This window comes from Podarcis filfolensis (assembly GCF_964270895.1).
Source record: "Podarcis filfolensis genome assembly, chromosome: 12".
Classification (NCBI taxonomy): Eukaryota; Metazoa; Chordata; class Lepidosauria; order Squamata; family Lacertidae; genus Podarcis; species Podarcis filfolensis.
The window spans coordinates 13,000,159-13,020,644 of NC_139614.1; the positions used below are offsets into that span (position 1 = coordinate 13,000,159).

Consider the following 20,486-nt stretch of genomic DNA (forward strand, 5'->3'; position numbering starts at 1 on the left):
GATGGCCAGTGAAATAAACGTTATAGCAATGCTTTAATAAATGTTCTTTGGGAATTTCTATATGAATTCCACACACACACACCACCGGAGAATGTATGTAGTTAACTCTTTTTTGTCTTCTGTTCTTCGTAATACAGTCCCTTGGATGGAAATTGAAACCGGACTCCGGCCAAACTTTATTTCTTAGCTCACAGTACTTCTCAGTCCTGGTCCTTTCCTGCTCTTTTGCTTTTACTAGTGCTAGTGCAGTGTGGAGCACTGGCCTCGTTGTCATGGAAATCAGGATGTGCTCTTGGGGCTTCTCAGGAAATGTGGGGCAGGAAGAAGGAATGAGGTATGGCCAAATCAGCTTCTCTTGTGGGGGACAGAGAGAGGAACTGGAGTGGTTCCAATAAGTAGTGGCCCCCCTAGCTGGGATTTGTGCTCAGGCACGTCATAGGAGCCTAGGAAGCTGCCCTATACCAAGTCATTGGTTTATCTAGCGAAACATTCTCTATACTGGCTGGCAGAAGCTCTACAGGGTTTCAGACAGGAATCCTTGTCAGCCCCACCTGGAGATCTCAGGGATTGAACCTGGGACCTTTTGTATGTGAGGCAGATACTCTTCCACTAAAAGGTAAAGGGCTCCATCTTGGTTAAGTCCAGTCAAAGTCAACTATGGGGTTACAGTGCTCATCTTGCTTTCAGGCCAAGGGAGCTGGAGTTTGTCCACAGACAGCTTTCTGGGTCGTGTGGCCAGCATGACTAAACCACTTGTGGCACAACGGAAACCAGAGCGCACGGAAATGCTGTTTCCCTTCCCACCACAGCGGTACCTATTTATCTACTTGCACTGGTGTGCTTTCGAACTGCTAGGTTGGCAGAAGCTGGGACAGAGCAACAGGAGCTCACCCCATCATGGGGATTCGAACCGCCAACCTTCTGATCAGCAAGCCCAAGAGGCTCAGTGGTTTAGACCACAGCGCCACCTGTGCCCTCCACCTAACACCAGCTCTTCCATTAACACCAGGCCTGGCTGCAAACCATGCAGTCCACTAACAATGGGCCTGATAGCAAATTGGATTGATGACTGCCTTGTACATCATCACACCTCCAGTACCCAACGGTAGAAATAAAGCTCATGAACAACGGCTTGTGCCTAATACTCAACATGACTAAACCCTCCACGTTTTCTTTAGATGTGTGCTTGATGTGTTAATTGTAAACCAATCCATTTTCTGCCTCTTTGAAACCCATTTCTGACTAGGCCACTGTGATCCTATTCTGTCTCAGACCTCTGAGCTGGTTTCCCTCTCAGCATTCTATTAACCTCCCCATCCCTTGGTTCTGTTCACTATTACCATTTATCTTCCACAAGTCTCTTATCAACCCCTCTGTCGAAATCACCTTCTCCACCAAATTTCTGTTATCTGCTCTGACAGTTAATATCTGGGGGAAGTTGCCAGGAAGAGTTAAATTAAAATCTCTGGCTGCTCAGACCTTTTAGAAAAAAAGATTATGTACCAATTAAATGATAGGAACGGCGCTGCTTCTGGGAAGTCTGGGAACCAAGACGGAACGGAGAATAGTTGGGAGCCAGCATGGTCTGTTTGCTGGTGCCCTCGAGGCAGGGCTTGGGGGCCCCCTCAACAGAAACAGCAGGTGCGCCCCCAAATGCATAGAATCATAGAATTGTACAGTTGGAAGAGACCTCAAGGCTCATCTAGTGCAACCCCCTACAATGCAGGAATCCTGTCCACAGCTGTCCCTGCATGGGCTCAAACCTCCAACCTTTGGACTAGCTGCCAGATGCACTGTCCTATCGCACCGCCTGAATATACTTGTCAGATGCTGGTGTGATGGCCTGGGAATCCAATTCAGAGGCTGAACCTGAGGAATCCCAGCCTGCACAGGAGTCCCCGCCTCCAGGGGCAGGGGCTTGAACCGGGGCAGGGGCTTGAACCTGAAGGGCCCTCACCTCAGGAGCAGACACCAGCTGAATCCGCTCTGGCTCCGGAGGTGATCGAGGACCCATTGCCTGCAGGTGCTCCTCTCCCAGCCCTGTCAGGGGAAGGTGAGGTTGCCTCTGGGTCCAGTAACCCTCCAGCCTCTCCGGAGCTGCAGAGGCTCAGGGCAGAGAGGCGGAGGGAACTAAGCTTTCGCAGGAGGAGTGCTCGCCTCCAGGCCAGGAGGCACGAGTCACCTGTGGGCCAGGACCGACTTTGCCTCAGAGGAGATAAAGGCCAGTCAGCCCAGTCCTAGGTTGCGGGAGCAACATCGTTGATAACCTGTTCCTGCCAGCACCCTGTCCTGCTCTTCCAGAGTTCCTGACCACGCCTGGCTCCTTGCCTTGGACCCCGCTTCACCCTTGACGGACAGCCTCCATACCCTCAACCTAGGACCGGACTCAGACCATGCCGCACGGTAACCTTCCCCCCCCCCCCCGGAACCAGCACAGCTGGTGTGGTTGCTTGAGAGTAAACAGGCAAGACTCCGACCTGTCTTTTCCAGGCTTTATTCTTGGTGCAAACTATTTACAGTGAAGAGCGTCCTAAGTTCATGTCTGGCTCAGTCGCTAGCAGAATCTGGGAGTGGTCGGTCTTTGTACCTCCCCCAGCATAAAAGTCGCGTCACCCCCAGCCTTTTCCTTCCCTCCCTGCGCCAAAGTTACTGCACAGAATGGGCGTTGGCAGGGGCATACTTCCCGCCTCTCCGGTTTGCTCAGGCTCTGTGTTTAGGCTCTTCCTAGCATCCCCTGGTCCCTTCACCTCTTCTCCACTGGAGGAGGAAGAGGAATGGCTTCGCAAGATTTTCGGAGGCTCCCTATAAGACAACTGCCCTTCCATCTCTCGTCTCTGAGTTGATGGCAGTTCCCTGACAATACTAAACCTTGTTGTTTTCTGCAAGCAAACACTAGAAATTTGGAGGAGCGTATAAATATGTGCATGATTTGACATCACTTTGGGGACTGACATGAGATTCATACTTTAAATATTACTTGCCATTTTGGCTGCAGAACAAAGGACCTGCAGCTGCTTCAGAAGTGTTGTACCATCATTTGTGATTGTTTGCCATCTTGGACCATTTTATCAATGGCTTACTGTATCTGATTCTTGGAGGCAAGGAGGGCTTATAAGAATATTAAGTACAGACTCTCACGTCCCAGGCTTGCGTCCCGGGGAGGTCATTTCAGTGCTGCTAATGCAGCAGTTTGACTTCACCGCTGGAGGTGCACTCCCTTGTTTCTCAAGACAGAGGGATGCCAGCAACTATATGGTGTATGTTGTATTTGTGATGTTCTGTTATGGTTAGTGTTGTTTATTGTTTGTAAGCTGCTTTGCAATTCACATGAATGAAAAGCAGCTAAGAAATCTAATAAATCAAAATCAGGTGAACTCTGTCGCTGGTACATGGCTTTCCATGTGGCAGATGTCTTTCCCTGCACTGGAATCCTTTATCAGTTCATTCCTAGATGAAGCTTCTGATCCTTTCATGATCTCCACCTCCATGTTAATGTCTGCATCACTACTCTAGGCCAAGGATGAGACAAGTCCCCTCTTTGGGGTTGGCGTCTGGGTCACCAGGTGGCTAGTGCATGAAAAAGAGGGATAGAAAACATTCAAGGGGGATGTGGTATCTGAGTTATCATATATATACAGGAGGTAGCCTTTGCTGAAGAGACGAGAACAAACAAAGAAATTAAAGAGAGAATAATTATTGTTAAAAAACAAAACAAAAAACTTGCCGAGACATTTTGGCAGCCTTACCAGTTGAGTGAGAGAGAATGTGAAAACAGTGTTCGCAAAAGTGGCAATCATACATATGTTGCTTTTGTTGTGTTGTAGAAACAGTCGCTTATATTGCAGGAAGCTATACAACAAAACATTGATTCACAGGACCAGATTCTCACTTGGTGTAATTAGATCTATGCTGTGTTTTATTTGGCACCAGCAGGCCATTGAAAAAAAATGTTGCCGGTATTCCCCGTTCTTTAAAAGGCTTTTGTCTTCTGTCTATTCAGGTATTACACACCGTGTGTGTGTGTGTGTGTGTGTGATGCTACCATTCATAGAACTTTCATTGTTGGTTTGCATTAGGAGCAGGGAGGTCTAGAAAAGTGTTGGTAACAAAACTTTAGAGACAGTTCCCCATTTCAAGTATAATGCATTGTTTTGGGCAGTGTTGATGGTGTGCAGTGTCCCAGACTTCAGCTCTTGTAGCAGATGCAACAGCATGTTTCCCACTTCTCCCCTCGCAGCCTCCAACCCACAAATCACTAAGAATGAAGCAGTTGACTCAGAGGTTGACTAAGTGTTGGTAATGTGGCAGGATGGCTTCAGCCACAGTTGGATCAGCATGGAAGCATCTCATTCTGAGGAGTACAAAGTATTCAGAACAGTGCAGATGCTGTTTGAACCTCTGTAAAGATGGGACGCGGGTGGCGCTGTGGGTTAAACCACAGAGCCTAGGACTTGCCGATCAGAAGGTTGGCGGTTCGAATCCCCGCGACGGGGTGAGCTCCCATTGCTCAGTCCCTGCTCCTGCCAACCTAGCAGTTCAAAAGCACATCAAAGTGCAAGTAGATCAATAGGTACCGCTCCGGCGGGAAGGTAAACGGTGTTTCTGTGCGCTGCTCTGGTTTGCCAGAAGCAGCTTAGTCATGCTGGCCACATGACCTGGAAGTACGTCGGCTCCCTCAGCCAGTAAAGCGAGATGAGCAACCTTCAAAGAAGCAGCCAACAGCCACTTGGTGTGGAACATTTTCATGTCACAGACGGCTGATCAAAAGTGAATGAGTATTCTGGGGTAGGGAGTAAACCCTCGCGCCAGTTCATCCGTATTGTGCAAATTTCTCCTAACAAACTCATTTTTATATGCAGTTTTGACTACACATTTTTGCAAACGATTTTCTCTAACTTAATTCATTTTTATATGTTATTTTCATTAACACCTTCATGTGTGCACAACACTTCCCTTGACCTGTGCTATTTTGTAAACAGGGACTGGAAAACTGTGTCGCAAAATTCAGATAAGTGCAAATTTTGAAGGACAGTTGTGCACAGATTTGGTAGATTCAGCTTTTAATGTGTACTGAACGTCCTTTATCTATCTAACTTGAATATAAAGCAATACACAAACCAAAACACAGCTGTCCTTTGAAATTCTCCTAATTTTGCAATACATTTTGGCAGACAATCGGTACAAAAATGCATGTACTAGGGTACAGTACACCAGTGTGTCTATATGTGAAAATAACATACAAAAATGCATTTTATTTCTGCTTCTGTCGGTGGAATTGCCACTACTGCAGGTGCTACAAAATGCATTTGTAAGAACTCAGTCGTTCAGTGTGGCAACACCAACACTTGGGGAAATAATTCCCTGCCTATTAAGATCAAGCTTTGCATTCTTTTCGGCACCTGCCAAAAACATTCTTGTTTAGACAAGCCTAGAAACAGTGTTAGTTTTTTAACTCCTGGTGTGTTTTAATGTTTTTTAAAAAAGAAAAATCAGAAAAATCCTGGTTTTATGGTTCTATCTTTTTGTAAACTACTTTGAGGTTTTCATTACAATCAAGCAGTGTATAAATTTTTGATAAATAAGCAAATAATATTAGGAAAGAATGTATGTATTAGGCAAAATCACATACAAAAATGAGAAATCAGCATATCATGAGAAATCAGCACTAAAATACTGATGGGTTTTCATGAGGACTTTTCAAGAAACGAATTTGCAAATGGATGTGGAAATGTTGGGAAGTGAACTTTAGATTGGAAAAGTGACAAACTTACAGGGAACCAACAGATTTGCTTATCCCTAACAGCATATTCTGTAAACTGGTACGTGAATTCACATCAGTTGCTGTTTTGTTTAGCAGCCCACTGTATGTAGTATACTGACCTGGGGTGGCAATGAATGTTTATAGCCAGTTGTAAATCTCTTGCATAATAGGCAATTATAACAGGCCAGCTAACAAGCACCCTTACCCTCACCCTGATTATAGCTGTGCAAACAACACTGAGAGAATAATGGCTTCTTTTGTCCCAGAGCTCAGTGGTACTAAGAACTAGGTTGCTTCCCTAAAGCTAAAGTTAGAAGCCCACAGGAATGAAATAAACAACCAGCTTGATCTATGTTAACCTTGACCTTGTTAGATGCAATTTGACTTTTAATGATCTCCAATTAAAATTCAAACCTCAAATAATCCAAAACAGTCCTTTCTTCTTCGCCTTCGCCTTCTGCTTAACAACTTTCTGGCATTATAACGAACTTCAGATAATGAATGGATCATTAGTGCAATCAGGCTTCTTTGTTCTTTTTCTTTAATCAGCAACTGGCAATTGTGAATGTTTGTTTTTTTAGGGAGGGGGAAGAACAGGAGGGGCTGCACATTGCCTATGGTAGCTTTTATTTGTTCTCTATTTATGTTATTTAGGCTATGAGTCCTGCGGCTCCTCTAGCCAAACCCAAAATGTACCATTGCTTATGTATTTAAAACCAAAACAGCACCACAAATACATAAGGGAGGTATTGCCTGGCTTGGGGATATCATAAAAAGGTAAAAAGGTAAGGACCCCTGGACAGTTAAGTCCAGTCAAAGGCGACTGTGGTGTTGTGGCACTCATCTCGCTTTCAGGCCAAGGGAGCCTGCGTTCATCCACAGACAGCTTTCTGGGTCATGTGGCCAGCCTGACTAAACCGCTTCTGGCGCAATGGAACACCATGATGGAAACCAGAGTGCATGGAAATGCCGTTTACCATCCCACCACAGCGGTACCTATTTATCTACTTGCACTGGCGTGCTTTCGAACTGCTAGGTTGGCAGGAGCTGGGACAGAGCAACAGGAGCTCACCCCATCACGGGGATTTGAACCGCCGACTTTCTGATCGGCAAGCTCAAGAGGCTCAGTGGTTTAGACCAGTGTCACCTGTGTTCTTCACTCATCGGCCAGGAGCAAGTTTCTTGCTCAATATCTAAAGGGAATTGCCGATGATACGAATGAAGCCAAACTGAGATATCTATTAAATGATGATGACCCCCTAAGATCACTCATGGTTGCCAGATTCTTGATCAGCGTCCTATCCCTAAAGAAGAGAAACGGACTCCTGTGCGGCTCGGATAATCCCTTTAAACTATGATCTATGTTTTAGGTTGTAATTAGGTGATATCACCATGGATGTCTTCTATTAATTTATAAGCAGAGGGCGATGTTTATGTTACAAATTTATTGTAATGTATGATGTTGGTCCCTTGTTTTTGTTTTGCTTTGGTTCTTGTCTGTTGTTTGTAAGTTTTGGCGGTTTTAAATTTGGAGGTTTAAGTACATTATGTTGGTATGGGAAACTGTCGTGTGATGGGCCAATGGCCGTAATAAAGATCAATACAATACAATAGTGTCACCTGTGTTGCAATTATAAGATTTTCAGAAGTACAAAAAATATGGAAGGAGCAGCGGCTAAAGGATAAGTGAGGAATGAGCATGGTCAGTGGCCACAGAATGCTGACTGTTGGGGGATATGAGGGGGCAGGAGTGCCAACTTGGCCCTGCAACCATGGGTGCCCGGGGCCATGCGTGCCATGCAGAGTGCATTTCTCTGGCACCGAAATTTGTGGGTGCCCTGCCCTTTCATGGGGACTTCTGTGGGTGCTCGGGCACCCAGGTCCCCAGGGAGTTGGCACCTATGTGGGAGAGGGATGGTGAGATGGGTTTTTTCACTCTTTAACAGCAGCCCTACGCAGCATTTTATTGCAGGCTCCAGTTGTGTAGGAATAAAGGACATGCGATTAGAGGCTATGCAACCTGGTATCCCTCACAACCTGCTTCAATAAAGAGGAGAGAACAGTTGTATGATGTGCAAATAGTGCCCTAGCAGACCCTGGGTATGTAAACTGGCAAGCAGTTTTTCTGGAAGTTAACAGAGCAGTAAACCACTTGATTTATCATCTCCTCCAGGTGAGATTAGCTCTGCTGCCTTAAACACATGTGAAAAAAGAAAAGATTGATGCTCCTTACAAGTAGCGGGGAAGAGTCATAGCTTTGGAGCTATGCAAAAGGTCCCAGCATCAGTTCTTGGCGTCTTCAGGTACGGCTGGGAAACACTCTTTTCTGAAACCCTGGAGATCTGCTGTTAAGTCAGTGCACATAACAATGTTACATGCAGCCCAGTCTTCAAGCGGCAAGAGAGATCAGTGGTGCCAGCACACCCCTGGGGTTTGCTTTCCTTAGAACAGGGGTGGCAGAACTGGATCTGAGCAACAGAGGGTTAACTGTCCCCTGCCTCCTTCCAGAGGCCAGGTTTGACAGGTGGGCTGCCCTGCCCACCAGTCTGTCTCCTGATGCCACAAGGATCCTGCAGGGCACATGCAGAACCCTTTGCAAAGCACTCCGTAAGACCCAGCTAGCAGGTTTGCCTTAGAGGGACTTAACAGAGGGACTGGTTTCACCACTTCAGTATCCTCTCTTACAGCTCTGAAGCTGCAGGATTGGAGGGGACCCCAAGGTGACAGGCAGGCTAAGCCACCAACCCGATAACAAGGCTAAGCTAGATGGATCAGTGGTGCCACTTAGTAGTTGGCTGTTCCCTGCATTCCAGTAAATGGCATTATAGGAATAAGCTAACGAGAGGGAGGCACTATTTGCTGCCCAGTCTGCACACACACACACACACACAAACACAAACATACACTCAAAAGTTTGTTGTTGTTTAGTCGTGTCCGACTCTTCGTGACCGCATGGACCAGAGCACGCCAGGCACTCCTGTCTTCCACTGCCTCCCACAGTTTGGTCAAACTCATGCTGGTAGCTTCGAGAACACTGTCCAACCATCTCGTCCTCTGTCGTCCCCTTCTCCTTGTGCCCTCCATCTTTCCCAACATCAGGGTCTTTTCCAGGGAGTCTTCTCTTCTCCTGAGGTGGCCAAAGTATTGGAGCCTCAGCTTCACGATCTGTCCTTCCAGTGAGCACTCAGGGCTGATTTCCTTAAGAATGGATAGGTTTGATCTTCTTGCAGTCCATGGGACTCTTAATAGTCTCCTCCAGCACCATAATTCAAAAGCATCAATTCTTCGGCGATCAGCCTTCTTTATGGTCCAGCTCTCACTTCCATACATCACTACTGGGAAAACGATAGCTTTACCTATACGGACCTTTGTCGGCAAGGTGATGTCTCTGCTTTTTAAGATGCTGTCTAGGTTTGTCATTGCTTTCCTCCCAAGAAGCAGCAATCTCTTAATTTCGTGGCTGCTGTCACCATCTGCAGTGATCCTGGAGCCCAAGAAAGTAAAATCTCTCACTGCCTCCATTTCTTCCCCTTCTATGTAAAGCCCATATACTTCAGTGGAACCTGTGCCCAAGCAAATGTGCACAAAATTGCACCCTTAGCTACTCTTTCAACACCATGGAGCAAGTTCCTCTTACATTATCCTGGTGGCATGGGGGCTACTGGTGTTTTAAGGGTTGGTATTGCTGTTGGAGAGAGTATGAGGCTCGTCGCTCATGTCCTGTGGCAGCTCGCAATTATCCTGATGGCGCTAACGAGAGAAGGACTACCATGGGAGAATGGCTCCCAAGCCAGCAGCATATCATCTTGATATCACAATCTTGATTGTGAATGTGTGTGTAATACATGTCTGTCTGTCTGTCTGTCTGTCTAGCTATCTAGCTATCTAGCTATCTAACTATCTATCTATCTGTATCTATGAATGAAGATCCCTGGGGAAATTAAAACTAACTGAGTTTGTGTCTTTAGCTGATGGCGCTGTGGGTTAAACCACAGAGCCTAGGACTTGCCGATCAGAAGGTCGGCGGTTCGAATCCCTGCGACGGGGTGAGCCCCCGTTGCTCGGTCCCTGCTCCTGCCAACCTAGCAGTTCAAAAGCACGTCAGAGTGCAAGTAGATAAATAGGTACCGCTCTGGCGGGAAGGTAAATGGCGCTTCCGTGCACTGCTCTGGTTCTCCAGAAGCGGCTTAGTCATTCTGGCCACATAACCCGGAAGCTGTACTCCGGCTCCCTTGGCCAATAAAGCGAGATGAGCACCGCAAACCCAGAGTCGTCCATGACTGGACCTAATGGTCAGGGTTCCCTTTACCTTTGCCTTTAAGCTCCCCTCTCTTCCTCCAAGGATAACAGGTTTAATTCTGCATCCTTTCAAAGAGGCAAAATCAAACAAGTCTGGAAATAGAGGTGGGTACCTAACATGGTAGCTTCCAGCTGCTGTTGGACTCCAACTCTTATCAGCCCTGCCCAGCATGGCCAAAGGTCAGGGATGATGGGAGTTGAAGTCCAACAACATCTGGCCAGTACCACAATGGAAAATACGCCGCATTTCACCAAAGCAAAATACAATATATAATTATATAACTGTTGTCAGTACTGTCTATTAGAGACAAACCATTTGACCACCCATGGAAGTGGACAGAGTATTTTGAGAACTCAGGGGGCTGGGAACATTTAAAGATTTTTCTGGGGGTGATCTTCTTTTTAAATGAGAGGCGTATGAAGGATTTGTTTTTTTCTTTGCTTTACCAAAAAAAGGGGGGCAACCTTGCCAATTCAGGCAGCAGTATGTCTGGTCTCAGCAGCTGGGCCACATTCCAGATACAGAAAACTCCTTGGAGCCACAGTACATCATTATGTAGCAGCAGTCGTAGGGAGATTCCTCAAGAGTGCCTTTGGGAATGATGTTACATCACGGTGTAGTGTCATTCCAATCAGCCTTCTGCCTCAGAAATGCAGCTGAGCCGCTGGTTGAAATGACGGAAAAGCCTTTTATTTTTATTTATTTTTTTGTTTTGATAAAAGAAAGAAGAAGAAACCCTTCTCTGCCTTGTATGTAAAGGTAAAAACCCCACCTAAATGATATAATCAGTGATATAATAGATCTTTAAATGTATGGGGCGAGTGAAGCACCTTAAGACTCAATACCATTATTTTCCCCTTCAGTTGTTTTTAATCCAAACCAGCTGGGGTTTCCGCCCCCCCCCCCCCGGTAGCTCTAGATATAGGGACTTTCTATCCATTTGGAGAACAACAAGCAGAAAAGGGGTTAAATAGTTTCTCCTTGCCCGCAATCTTCTTGTCCAGGTGTGTTCTTTTTCCTGTTAGCACTGGCAATGTGAAAATGAAACCTTATCAAATGGGGGAGGGGGGCAGATTTCACAGCAATCTCTCTTTTTAACTGTATACCTCTAAACATACAAACCTGGGCACAGAGGGGCACATCACTCCTATCTCTGTCAGACTTGTCAGCAAGCTTGTCGGTTTTCAAGAGAGAGATGTACTTCCTGCACCTGATTCAAGCATATTCCGTCCCTTTGGGATATAAAGGTCAAAGCAGAAGCTGTAGACTTATGTGGTGAAAAATGACAGACTACTTCAGTCGTGTTCTTTTTTCCACTCCCTCTTGAGTCTGAAAAGGCACCAGAATATCTTGCTCAGCAGCTCCCCTGCCCACCCCCAAAGGAGTTCTTCTTAGTCAGATCACAGTTGTACTCTGTATCCCACCATATATTAAAATGTTGTTCTTCAGCAGCCAAAAGGTACTGTGCATAGGAATTAATTAATATATCACAGTTTGTTGTATTTATATTTATCTTTGCATTTAACTGGATGAAGTCCTTGCCAATTTTTCTATCCAAATCAACCCATCTGCTTGGATCTCCCCTCCCAACCTGCTACTCTCCCAAGGGGGGGAAGGAGGGGGGAAGTGGCAGCATTTGTTAGAGAAAAAACCCCCAAAATGTCAGGCAGAAACAACATAACACAGAGACAGTGCCAGATTTATACACACAGTACAGTTTTATGCACAGCTTAGGACCTCAGATGTATGTGAGGGGAGGACCCTGAATACTTTTTTAAAACAGTTCAGTTTTCAAGTATTGCATAATCACTTCAAAAATGAAGGAAACGGGATGCAGTCTGAGACAGACATTATCTTTTTAGAGACCCTGTTTTTAAATGTGGGGCTAGCCCAAAGAGCAATCAGAACGTAGCATAATTATTTACAGCAATGTTTGTGAACTGGAAAAAAATACAATAGCAAATGCTGCTGTGACTCACATGCACAATTTCTGTTCCTGACCTCGGATTAACAGGTGTATTGTGGCAATTTCCATTCCAGTTCCATTCCTGACAAAATTATCCAACAGCCCTATGACACAGTAAGCCAACTATGGCTTAGCAAGACAATTTGAACGTGTGGGCTCCAAGAGAGGAGCTTGCTGGAACTTTGCTCTTCCATGGTCCTTTTCCTTGTTGTGTACAAATTTTGGCTCCACCTTGTGTTTAATGAGGAGAGAGCTTAACCATGAGTAAAAAGGACCAGGCAGGAGCAAAGCCATTGTAATATCTCCGGGAGCCCACACATTCACATAGGTATTACGAAGCTATAGTTTGGCTTACCATGTCACACAAACTGGGTACAGTGGTACCTCAGGTTAAGTACTTACCGATAATTCATTCCAGAGGTCCGTACTTAACCTGAAACTGTTCTTAACCTGAAGCACCACTTTAGCTAATGGGGCCTCCCGCTGCTGCCGCGCCGCCGGAGCACGATTTCTGTTCCCATCCTGAAGCAAAGTTCTTAACCTGAAGCACTATTTCTGGGTTAGCGGATTCTGTAACCTGAAGCGTCTGTAACCTTAAGCGTAGGTAACCTGAGGTACCACTGTATATGGATTGTTTTGGATAAAATCAGCTCCAAAAATCTTTTTAAAGGAAGGGGAAGAATTATTTTTCTCTCTCTTTTTTTTCTTTCAGTGCATAGTTTGGGACTGGGATTCCAATGGCAAGCATGACTTCATTGGAGAATTCAGTTCAACATTCAAGGAGATGCGAGGAGCCCTGGAAGGGAGACAGGTAGGCTCAGGTGAATGTGTGCTGTTTAAAAGCAACAGCAGAATTAAAAGATTAACCTTTTCAATCCATAGCCAGCAGAGTTTAATGCGTGGGCTGCCTTGCCAAACATGCAGTGCCTTTTATTGCAGTGATATGAGCATTCAAGCCATCTTTTCACTAGGGTGAATTCCAGATGGTTGGTTGTCTGATTTGTTTGCACAAAGTTTGCAGGGAAATTAGATTATATTAGCTGTTTATTGAGCATTCAATCTGATTTGCTTGCTGGAATGTTATATGACACTGTGTCAAACAAGTGCTACTCACACTTTTCTGTGCATTTCCTCATCACTTTTTCTTATCGCATAAGGTCTGAAATAAGCTTTAATTGTACTGCCTGAATTTGCTAGTATATTATTGATTCCCACCAGAAAATAGTGACAGTCTGGAAGCACCTTAGGTGCTTAAGACAATTTCATGAAAGTAATGTGGACAAAAGCGGAAGAAATGGAGGCAGTGAGAGATTTTACTTTCTTGGGCTCCATGATCACTGCAGATGGTGACAGCAGTCACGAAATTAAAAGACACCTGCTTCTTGGGAGAATAGCAATGACAAACCTAGACAGCATCTTAAAAAGCAGAGACATCACCTTGCCAACAAAGGTCCGTATAGATAAAGCCATGGTTTCTCAGTAGTGATGTATGGAAGTGAGAGCTGGACCATAAAGAAGGCTGTACTGCAAGAAGATCAAACCTATCCATTCTTAAGGAAATCAGCCCTGAGTGCTCACTGGAAGGACAGATCCAATACTTTGGCCACCTCATGAAAAGAGAAGACTCCATGGAAAAGACACTGATACTGGGAAAGATTGAGGGCACAAGGAGAAGGGGACGACAGAGGACCAGATGGTTGGACAGTGTTCTCGAAGCTACCAGCATGAGTTTGACCAAACTGCGGGAGGCAGTGGAAGACAGGAGTGCCTGGCGTGCTCTGGTCCATGGGGTCACGAAGAGTCGGACACGACCAAATGACTAAACAACAACAATGTGGACAAAAAGCAATTAGAATGCACACTAAAAACTCTAGACTTCTATTTTATTAGACTGTGAAATGAGCTAATTGTTTACAGGAGGACTAGTCTTCTTACAAAACCATGTAAACCATTTTGTTTGTAGTAGGGCTGGAAATAACACTAAGGCAGCAAGGCCTGTCTGCAGCCAGGGTGGCTGAGAACATATATGGGGTCCAGAGCAAATCTGATACTCAAACTGCCCCGGGACTAGATGCAAGGAGCCAATTTAACACCAAACCTTTACATGAAAGAGCCAGCTATATGGCAAATATGTGACAGGGCTCATGCAGAACACTTGTGTGGGTAAGCGCTTTATCCAGTGGTGGCTGGTGGCCATTGAGACTGGTATGGCAGAAGGCAAGAGAGGCCTACAGGAAGTGGAGTCATAGCCAATGACAGACAGAGCTGGTTTATTCTAGGTTTGCTCCCAGCCTCCCTGCTGAGTTTCAAGGAACAACACTGAGGCTAAAGAGGAGGAAGCTGACAGGAATCCCCTCCCCCCGGACTGATTGTTCAGTTGGGTTGGGGGGCTAGCTGAGGCTGGCGACCGTGTCTCATTCTTCCCAATTCTCATTCTTCCTCCTCAGGCTTTAACCATGCCCACCTGTCATCACATTTCAGACCTAGAGGACATCTTAACAAGTAGTCATATGTTGTTTATTTCAGACGGATTCTTCTATAGAAAATAATACAGTTGTTCTCACCACCTCCGCCTTACAGATTGCTTTTTTGCCTCCTGCATCTGTGCTGTGTTAAAATGTCACCGGTGGCTTCAGTGGGAACCAGAGCTGAGCTAGACTTTAATTGGAATTTCTGAGAAAACTTCTTATTCCTCCCTGGGTAGATGACCTCCCACTTTATCAGGTCAACTTATTAGCAACCTTTAGATCTAGAAAGCTGGCAGTTTGCTTCTGGGAAGGATATTAAGACTTCTGATCCAGCATGCCATTGCGCATTCTTTTGTTTCTCTGCAGTAGTGACACTGATGCTTCATGGGTGAATGGAGTGCTTCTCCCCTCCATCACACTTGTTATGTACTGAAGTTCTCACCCTGGGCCAGCAGGGGGATACTGTAGATAGTTATGCAAATGAAGGATCGAAAGTGACGTTCAGTGATTGGATAGTTTGTATGCAAATGAAGGATCGAAAGTGACGTTCAGTGATTGGCTAGTTACAGAAAATGGTTACTGTTGCATTCTAGTGGAGCTCTATATAAGCAGGCTGACTGAGCTCCTCAGTTCAGTTCTGTTCCACCTTACAAATAAAGAGCTGCTTTGGAAGAATCGCTGTGTCGTCCGATATGTTCGCCCACAACTTAACACCACTCATTCTGGTTTTCCCCCTACTCCCCTAGAATGAAAACATTTTGGAAGGGTCTAATCCTCATTCTGACTCTTTAGGCCACTAAGTTGAGTTGAGACTCACCATTGAGTCTTGCCATGACCTAAGGTGGGCTGCATTAGCAGCACAACACACCAGGCAGATAGTATATCATAACATGTTCAGGAATGGGTCCCAAAATGCATGCTTGGCTTGAAGGTTGGTTCCAGGACCAAACTGGCTGAAGACTACTGATAAAGGCCAGGTGAGCTAATTGAGATAATATTTCTACTCATTCTCTACTGCCTAAATCAGCCTTTCTCAACCTTGGGCCCCCAGATGTTGTTGAACCACAACTCCCACCATCCCTAGCTAGGAAGGCCAGAGCTCAGGGATGATGGGAGTTGTAAATTAACCACACTGAAGGGAGCTTCTGAGCAGATGTGTTTCCTTGCTGCTCTTTAGTTTACTCACATTGGTACGTTTTATGCACCCTCATAGGTTTCTCTGTTGCCCCCCTCCCCCCAAAGATCATAGCCAAAAGAATCTTCTGAGCTCAACAGCTTAGCCAGTTTTCCAAGACTTGCATCTTCCAACACCTGGTTGCTTCTTTGAAGCTTTCATTCATAATACCTGCTCTATGCAATAGAACAGGCATCCCCAAACTCAGCCATCCAGCCATTTTGGGACTACAACTCCCACCATCCCTAGCAAACAGGACCAGTGGTCAGGGATGATGGGAGTTGTAGTCCCAAAACAGCTGGATGGCTGAGTTTGGGGATGCCTGCAACAGAAGAACAATACAATAAGAAGAAAGCAAGGCTTTTCTTTCAGCTGGAACTTGCTGGAACTCAGTTCCGGCCCCTCTCAGATGGGCACCAATGTCATTATAAGAGAACAGGGGAGGCTTTCATGCTGAGTTCTGGCACCTGTTTCTCTAGAAAAATAGGACAGGAAGTTAGTAACACTTTTTATTAAGTAGGGTGTAGAAACCTTGCTCTGCTTTCATAAGCTTCTGCTGTGTTAGATGAAACAAATTGACTTCTGAAGTAAAAGCTTCAATAAAGACGGCATAAGCAACTCTGTGACAAAACCACTTCTCAGAATCAGCTCTATCTACACAAATTTGGACTAATGATGCTAGATGAAGCTGAGCATTGGAACATTCAGGACAGATAAAAGAAAGCGCTTCACACAGCGCAACTCTGGAACTGGATCCCACAGAGGGCAGTAACAGCCACCAACTTGGGTGGCTTTAAAAGAGGATTAGACATAATAATAATAATAATAATAATAATAATAATAATAATTTATTTATACCCCGCCCATCTGGCTGAGTTCCCCCAGCCACTCTGGGCGGCTCCCAATCCAGTGTTAAAAACAATACAGCATTAAATATTAAAAACTTCCCTAAACAGGGCTGCCTTCAGATGTCTTTGAAAGATAAGATAGCTGCTTATTTCCTTGACATCTCATGGGAGGGCATTCCACAGGGCGGGCGCCACTACCAAGAAGGCCTTCTGTCTGGTTCCTTGTAACCTCACTTCTCGCAATGAGGGAACCGCCAGAAGGCCCTTGGTGCTGGATCTCAGTGTCTGGGCTGAACAATGGGGTGGAGATGCTCCTTCAGGTATACAGGGCCGAGGCTGTTTAGGGCTTTAAAGGTCAGGACCAACACTTTGAATTGTGCTCAGAAACGTACTGGGAGCCAATGCAGATCTCTCAGGACCGGTGTTATGTAGTCCTGGAGGCCACTCCCGGTCACCAGTCTAGCTTCCACTAGACTGTTCATGGAGGACAAGGTTGTCAATAACTACTAGCCATGAAGACTATGTTCCACCTCCATGCCGGGCTGTGTGCCTCTGAATATCAGCTGCTAGGAGTCACAGGTGTGAGAATGCTGTCCTGCTTGCAGGTTTCCCATAAGCCCCTGGGAGAGGCACTGTGGGCAGGATGCTAGACTAGATAGGTAATGGGCTTGATTAAGCAGGCTCTCGTTGCATTGTTTTGTTGTTGAAAATGAGAAACGACAATCATTTCTGATGAGTGTGTAACGCTGGAATCATTTGCTGTTTCGGTCATTTTTTATTAAGAAATCTGAACTTCTTCACCTTTCTGTTTGGCGATGTCCTTCAGTTCCACCCACCCACCCAAAACCCTATGGCACACATGTCAATACATCATGCACGTATTTGGATAATAAGTTTTGATAAAGGCAACGGAAGGTGCCAAGGAAATTCCTCTGCTCAGCTCAAGGGAGCCAGAGGGGTTTAAAAATAGCCTTTAAAAGAAGGTGCACCTGGACAGTTAGCAGTGGGAATATTATATAAGTGAAAATCTGTTTCTGTGACAGGGAAAAAAACAACAAGTAAATGGTTTTTGAGAAAACCTCTAACATTTGCAATCTCCATGGAAATTTCCAGAAGGTGAGGATGTTATTTAACTAAGATAGTTTATAATTATTAGTAGGTTAAAGTCTAGTCGTACAAACAGTGTCTAATCTCTGGAAGTTCAAAAACAAGTTGTGAAGGAACATTTGAGGCAGGCTTCCTCAGCCTCGGCCCTCCAGATGTTTTTGGCCTACAACTCCCATGATCCCTAGCTAGCAGGACCAGTGGACAGGGATGATGGGAATTGTAGTCTCAAAACATCTGGGGGGCTGAGGTTGAGGAAGCCTGATTTGAGGTGTCAAAACTAGATGTATTTTTCTATATTAACAGTGAAATCCTGTGTATGGCTACTCAGTGGTCAGTCCCATTGAATTCAGTGGGACTAGCTACCAGGTAAGTATGTGCTGGATTTCAGCCTAAACAGGATAATACTTCCTACATGACGCCTATTTTAATTATGGAGGAAAAACTAGTTTTCATGTATCTGAAAATTCATGTATCTGAGGCCAACACTTCTAGATTTCTGAGGCAGGCAGTATAACAATACAATAGCCTTGTATTCCTTAGAGGTTGTTGTTGTTGTTGTTGTTATGTGGTACATATAAAATAAGGACTCTTGGACTTTCAATTCATCGTAGTTAAAATACTGTAAAAATCCAGAAATATTCTAAACATTGAAACATGTCTTCTAAATTATTTCCACAGGGCACCCAAATGCTATGTCACTTTCATACATAAAATTCTCATTTCCAAAAAAATAAAAATAAAATGTGAACAATCTCATGTTTAATAACAAAATGACTCATTAGCTGACATCGTGAGATTGCACTTGGGCAAAAAAAAATGAGAGGCACAAATACAAGATGGGTGACACCTGGCTTGAGAGCAGTACATGTGAAAAGGATCTAGGAGTCTTGGTTGACCACAAACTTGACATGAGCCAACAGTGTGACGCGGCAGCTAAAAAAGCCAATGCAATTCTGGGCTGCATCAATAGGAGTATAGCATCTAGATCAAGGGAAGTAATAGTGCCACTGTATTCTACTCTGGTCAGACCTCACCTGGAGTACTGTGTCCAGTTCTGGACACCACAGTTCAAGAAGGACACTGACAAACTGGAACGTGTCCAGAGGAGGGCAACCAAAATGGTCAAAGGCCTGGAAACGATGCCTTATGAGGAACGGCTAAGGGAGCTGGGCATGTTTAGCCTGGAGAAGAGGAGGTTAAGGGGTGATATGATAGCCATGTTCAAATATATAAAAGGATGTCACATAGAGGAGGGAGAAAGGTTGTTTTCTGCTGCTCCAGAGAAGCGGACACGGAGCAATGGATCCAAACTACAAGAAAGAAGATTCCACCTAAACATTAGGAAGAACTTCCTGACAGTAAGAGCTGTTCGACAGTGGAATTTGCTGCCAAGGAGTGTGGTGGAGTCTCCTTCTTTGGAGGTCTTTAAGCAGAGGCTTGACAACCATATGTCAGGAGTGCTCTGATGGTGTTTCCTGCTTGGCAGGGGGTTGGACTCGATGGCCCTTGTGGTCTCTTCCAACTCTATGATTCTATGATCTGGTAGGGCTTCTGACTCCAGAATTTGTCTGCTTTATTACTGAAGAAGTCCCTTTCAGTTCACTTGAGTGCAAGGAATCTCTAGGCTTCCCATTTGTGTTTGTAAAATGAGCGCAGTGGTGTTTGGAAAGAAGGCTTGACAAATCCTGGGAGTCTAATTTCGTACACAGCACTGGCTGAAGACATTTTGCTGCCTGAGGCAAAGGACAAGGTGATAGATACCTCCGTCATCTCCCATGCCATGTACAAAAGGTGACCAAGTGAATCTGACTAAAGCACTGGGGTTCCCATATGTCTTAATTTACAGTCCTCTGTTTGAAGGTCTGTCCAGTCCAGTCCTAGTCCAGTTTAAAGAGATGAAACCATAAGAAGGGAGAGCAGGAGGGGCTTAGAAGTTTTCCAGAACTACCCAAACTGTACAGAAATTTATTCATGTATGCAACTACAGCGGCAAGAATGTTACTTGCCCAGAAATTGAAAGAAGTCCCAGCAATTGAAGAATGGATACAAAAACTTACGGAATATGCAGAAATGGCGAAACTTACCGGAATAATAAGAAATCAAAACAACAAACATTTTATGGAAAAGAATGGAAATGGTTTATGGAATATTTACAAACTGTAAACAGATAAGAACATTGGCAGGATTATTGTAATAACCTGCAGTTTTATAAGGGTATATATATTAAAAGTAGATGAATAAATGAGCAAATTAAGTTAATTTGGACATGCAAAAAATATTAAAAATAAATTTGAGGAACCGCAGGAAGGGGGGGAAGGAAGTTACGAAGTGTTAAAATGATTGTAAAATTATTGAAATGTATAAAACTGAAAATTATAAATAAAATATGTAAAAAAGAAGTTTCGCATCATCAGTTAGCACCTGGCCAGCAACCAATCAGACCTGATCATAATCTTTCCTACTATGGTGAGATGTGCAGTATTTCTATTTAAACTGTAAAAATTAAATCTGATGTTAGTAATTACTTCTAAATTTGCATCGGTTTGTATAAATTAACATAAGCAAGTGTTGTGCAAATGGGTGTCCACATAGCACACAGGACTGCTTGTTGCTGTTGTTGTTTTGTTGTTGTTGTCCTCACCCTTCACCCTAAGGTCCGACATCTGGGAAGATATGAACTATTAGCCTAGTACATCCCTGTCAAATTTGCTTCCCACCAGCATTTTGGTAAACCATAAATTAAGATACAGTATATCAGATCTGAAAGGAGGGGCTGAACTTGAGCAAGTACTCCAGAGATCAGAAAGCAAAATAAATAAATGAAGATGTTGGAAAAATTCCCAGAAACATGTGGTCCTGTCT

The 20,486-nt window shown here is 44.7% G+C and overlaps 1 protein-coding gene and 1 long non-coding RNA gene across 6 annotated transcripts in view; both read left to right on the plus strand.

Moving 5' to 3' along the window:
* CPNE4 (copine 4) overlaps positions 1 to 20,486 on the plus strand; it is a 246,331-nt gene that overhangs the window by 195,694 nt on the left and 30,151 nt on the right. For all 5 annotated transcript variants that reach the window (XM_083578069.1, XM_083578073.1, XM_083578070.1 and 2 more), the window contains one exon: positions 12,740 to 12,838. In XM_083578069.1, the coding sequence (XP_083434195.1) occupies positions 12,740 to 12,838 (99 nt within the window). The remainder of the gene's footprint in view (positions 1 to 12,739; positions 12,839 to 20,486) is intronic.
* The window catches only part of LOC310745633, a 233,552-nt gene that overhangs the window by 139,806 nt on the left and 73,260 nt on the right, over positions 1 to 20,486 (plus strand). The gene's annotated exons all lie outside the window — the stretch shown is intronic.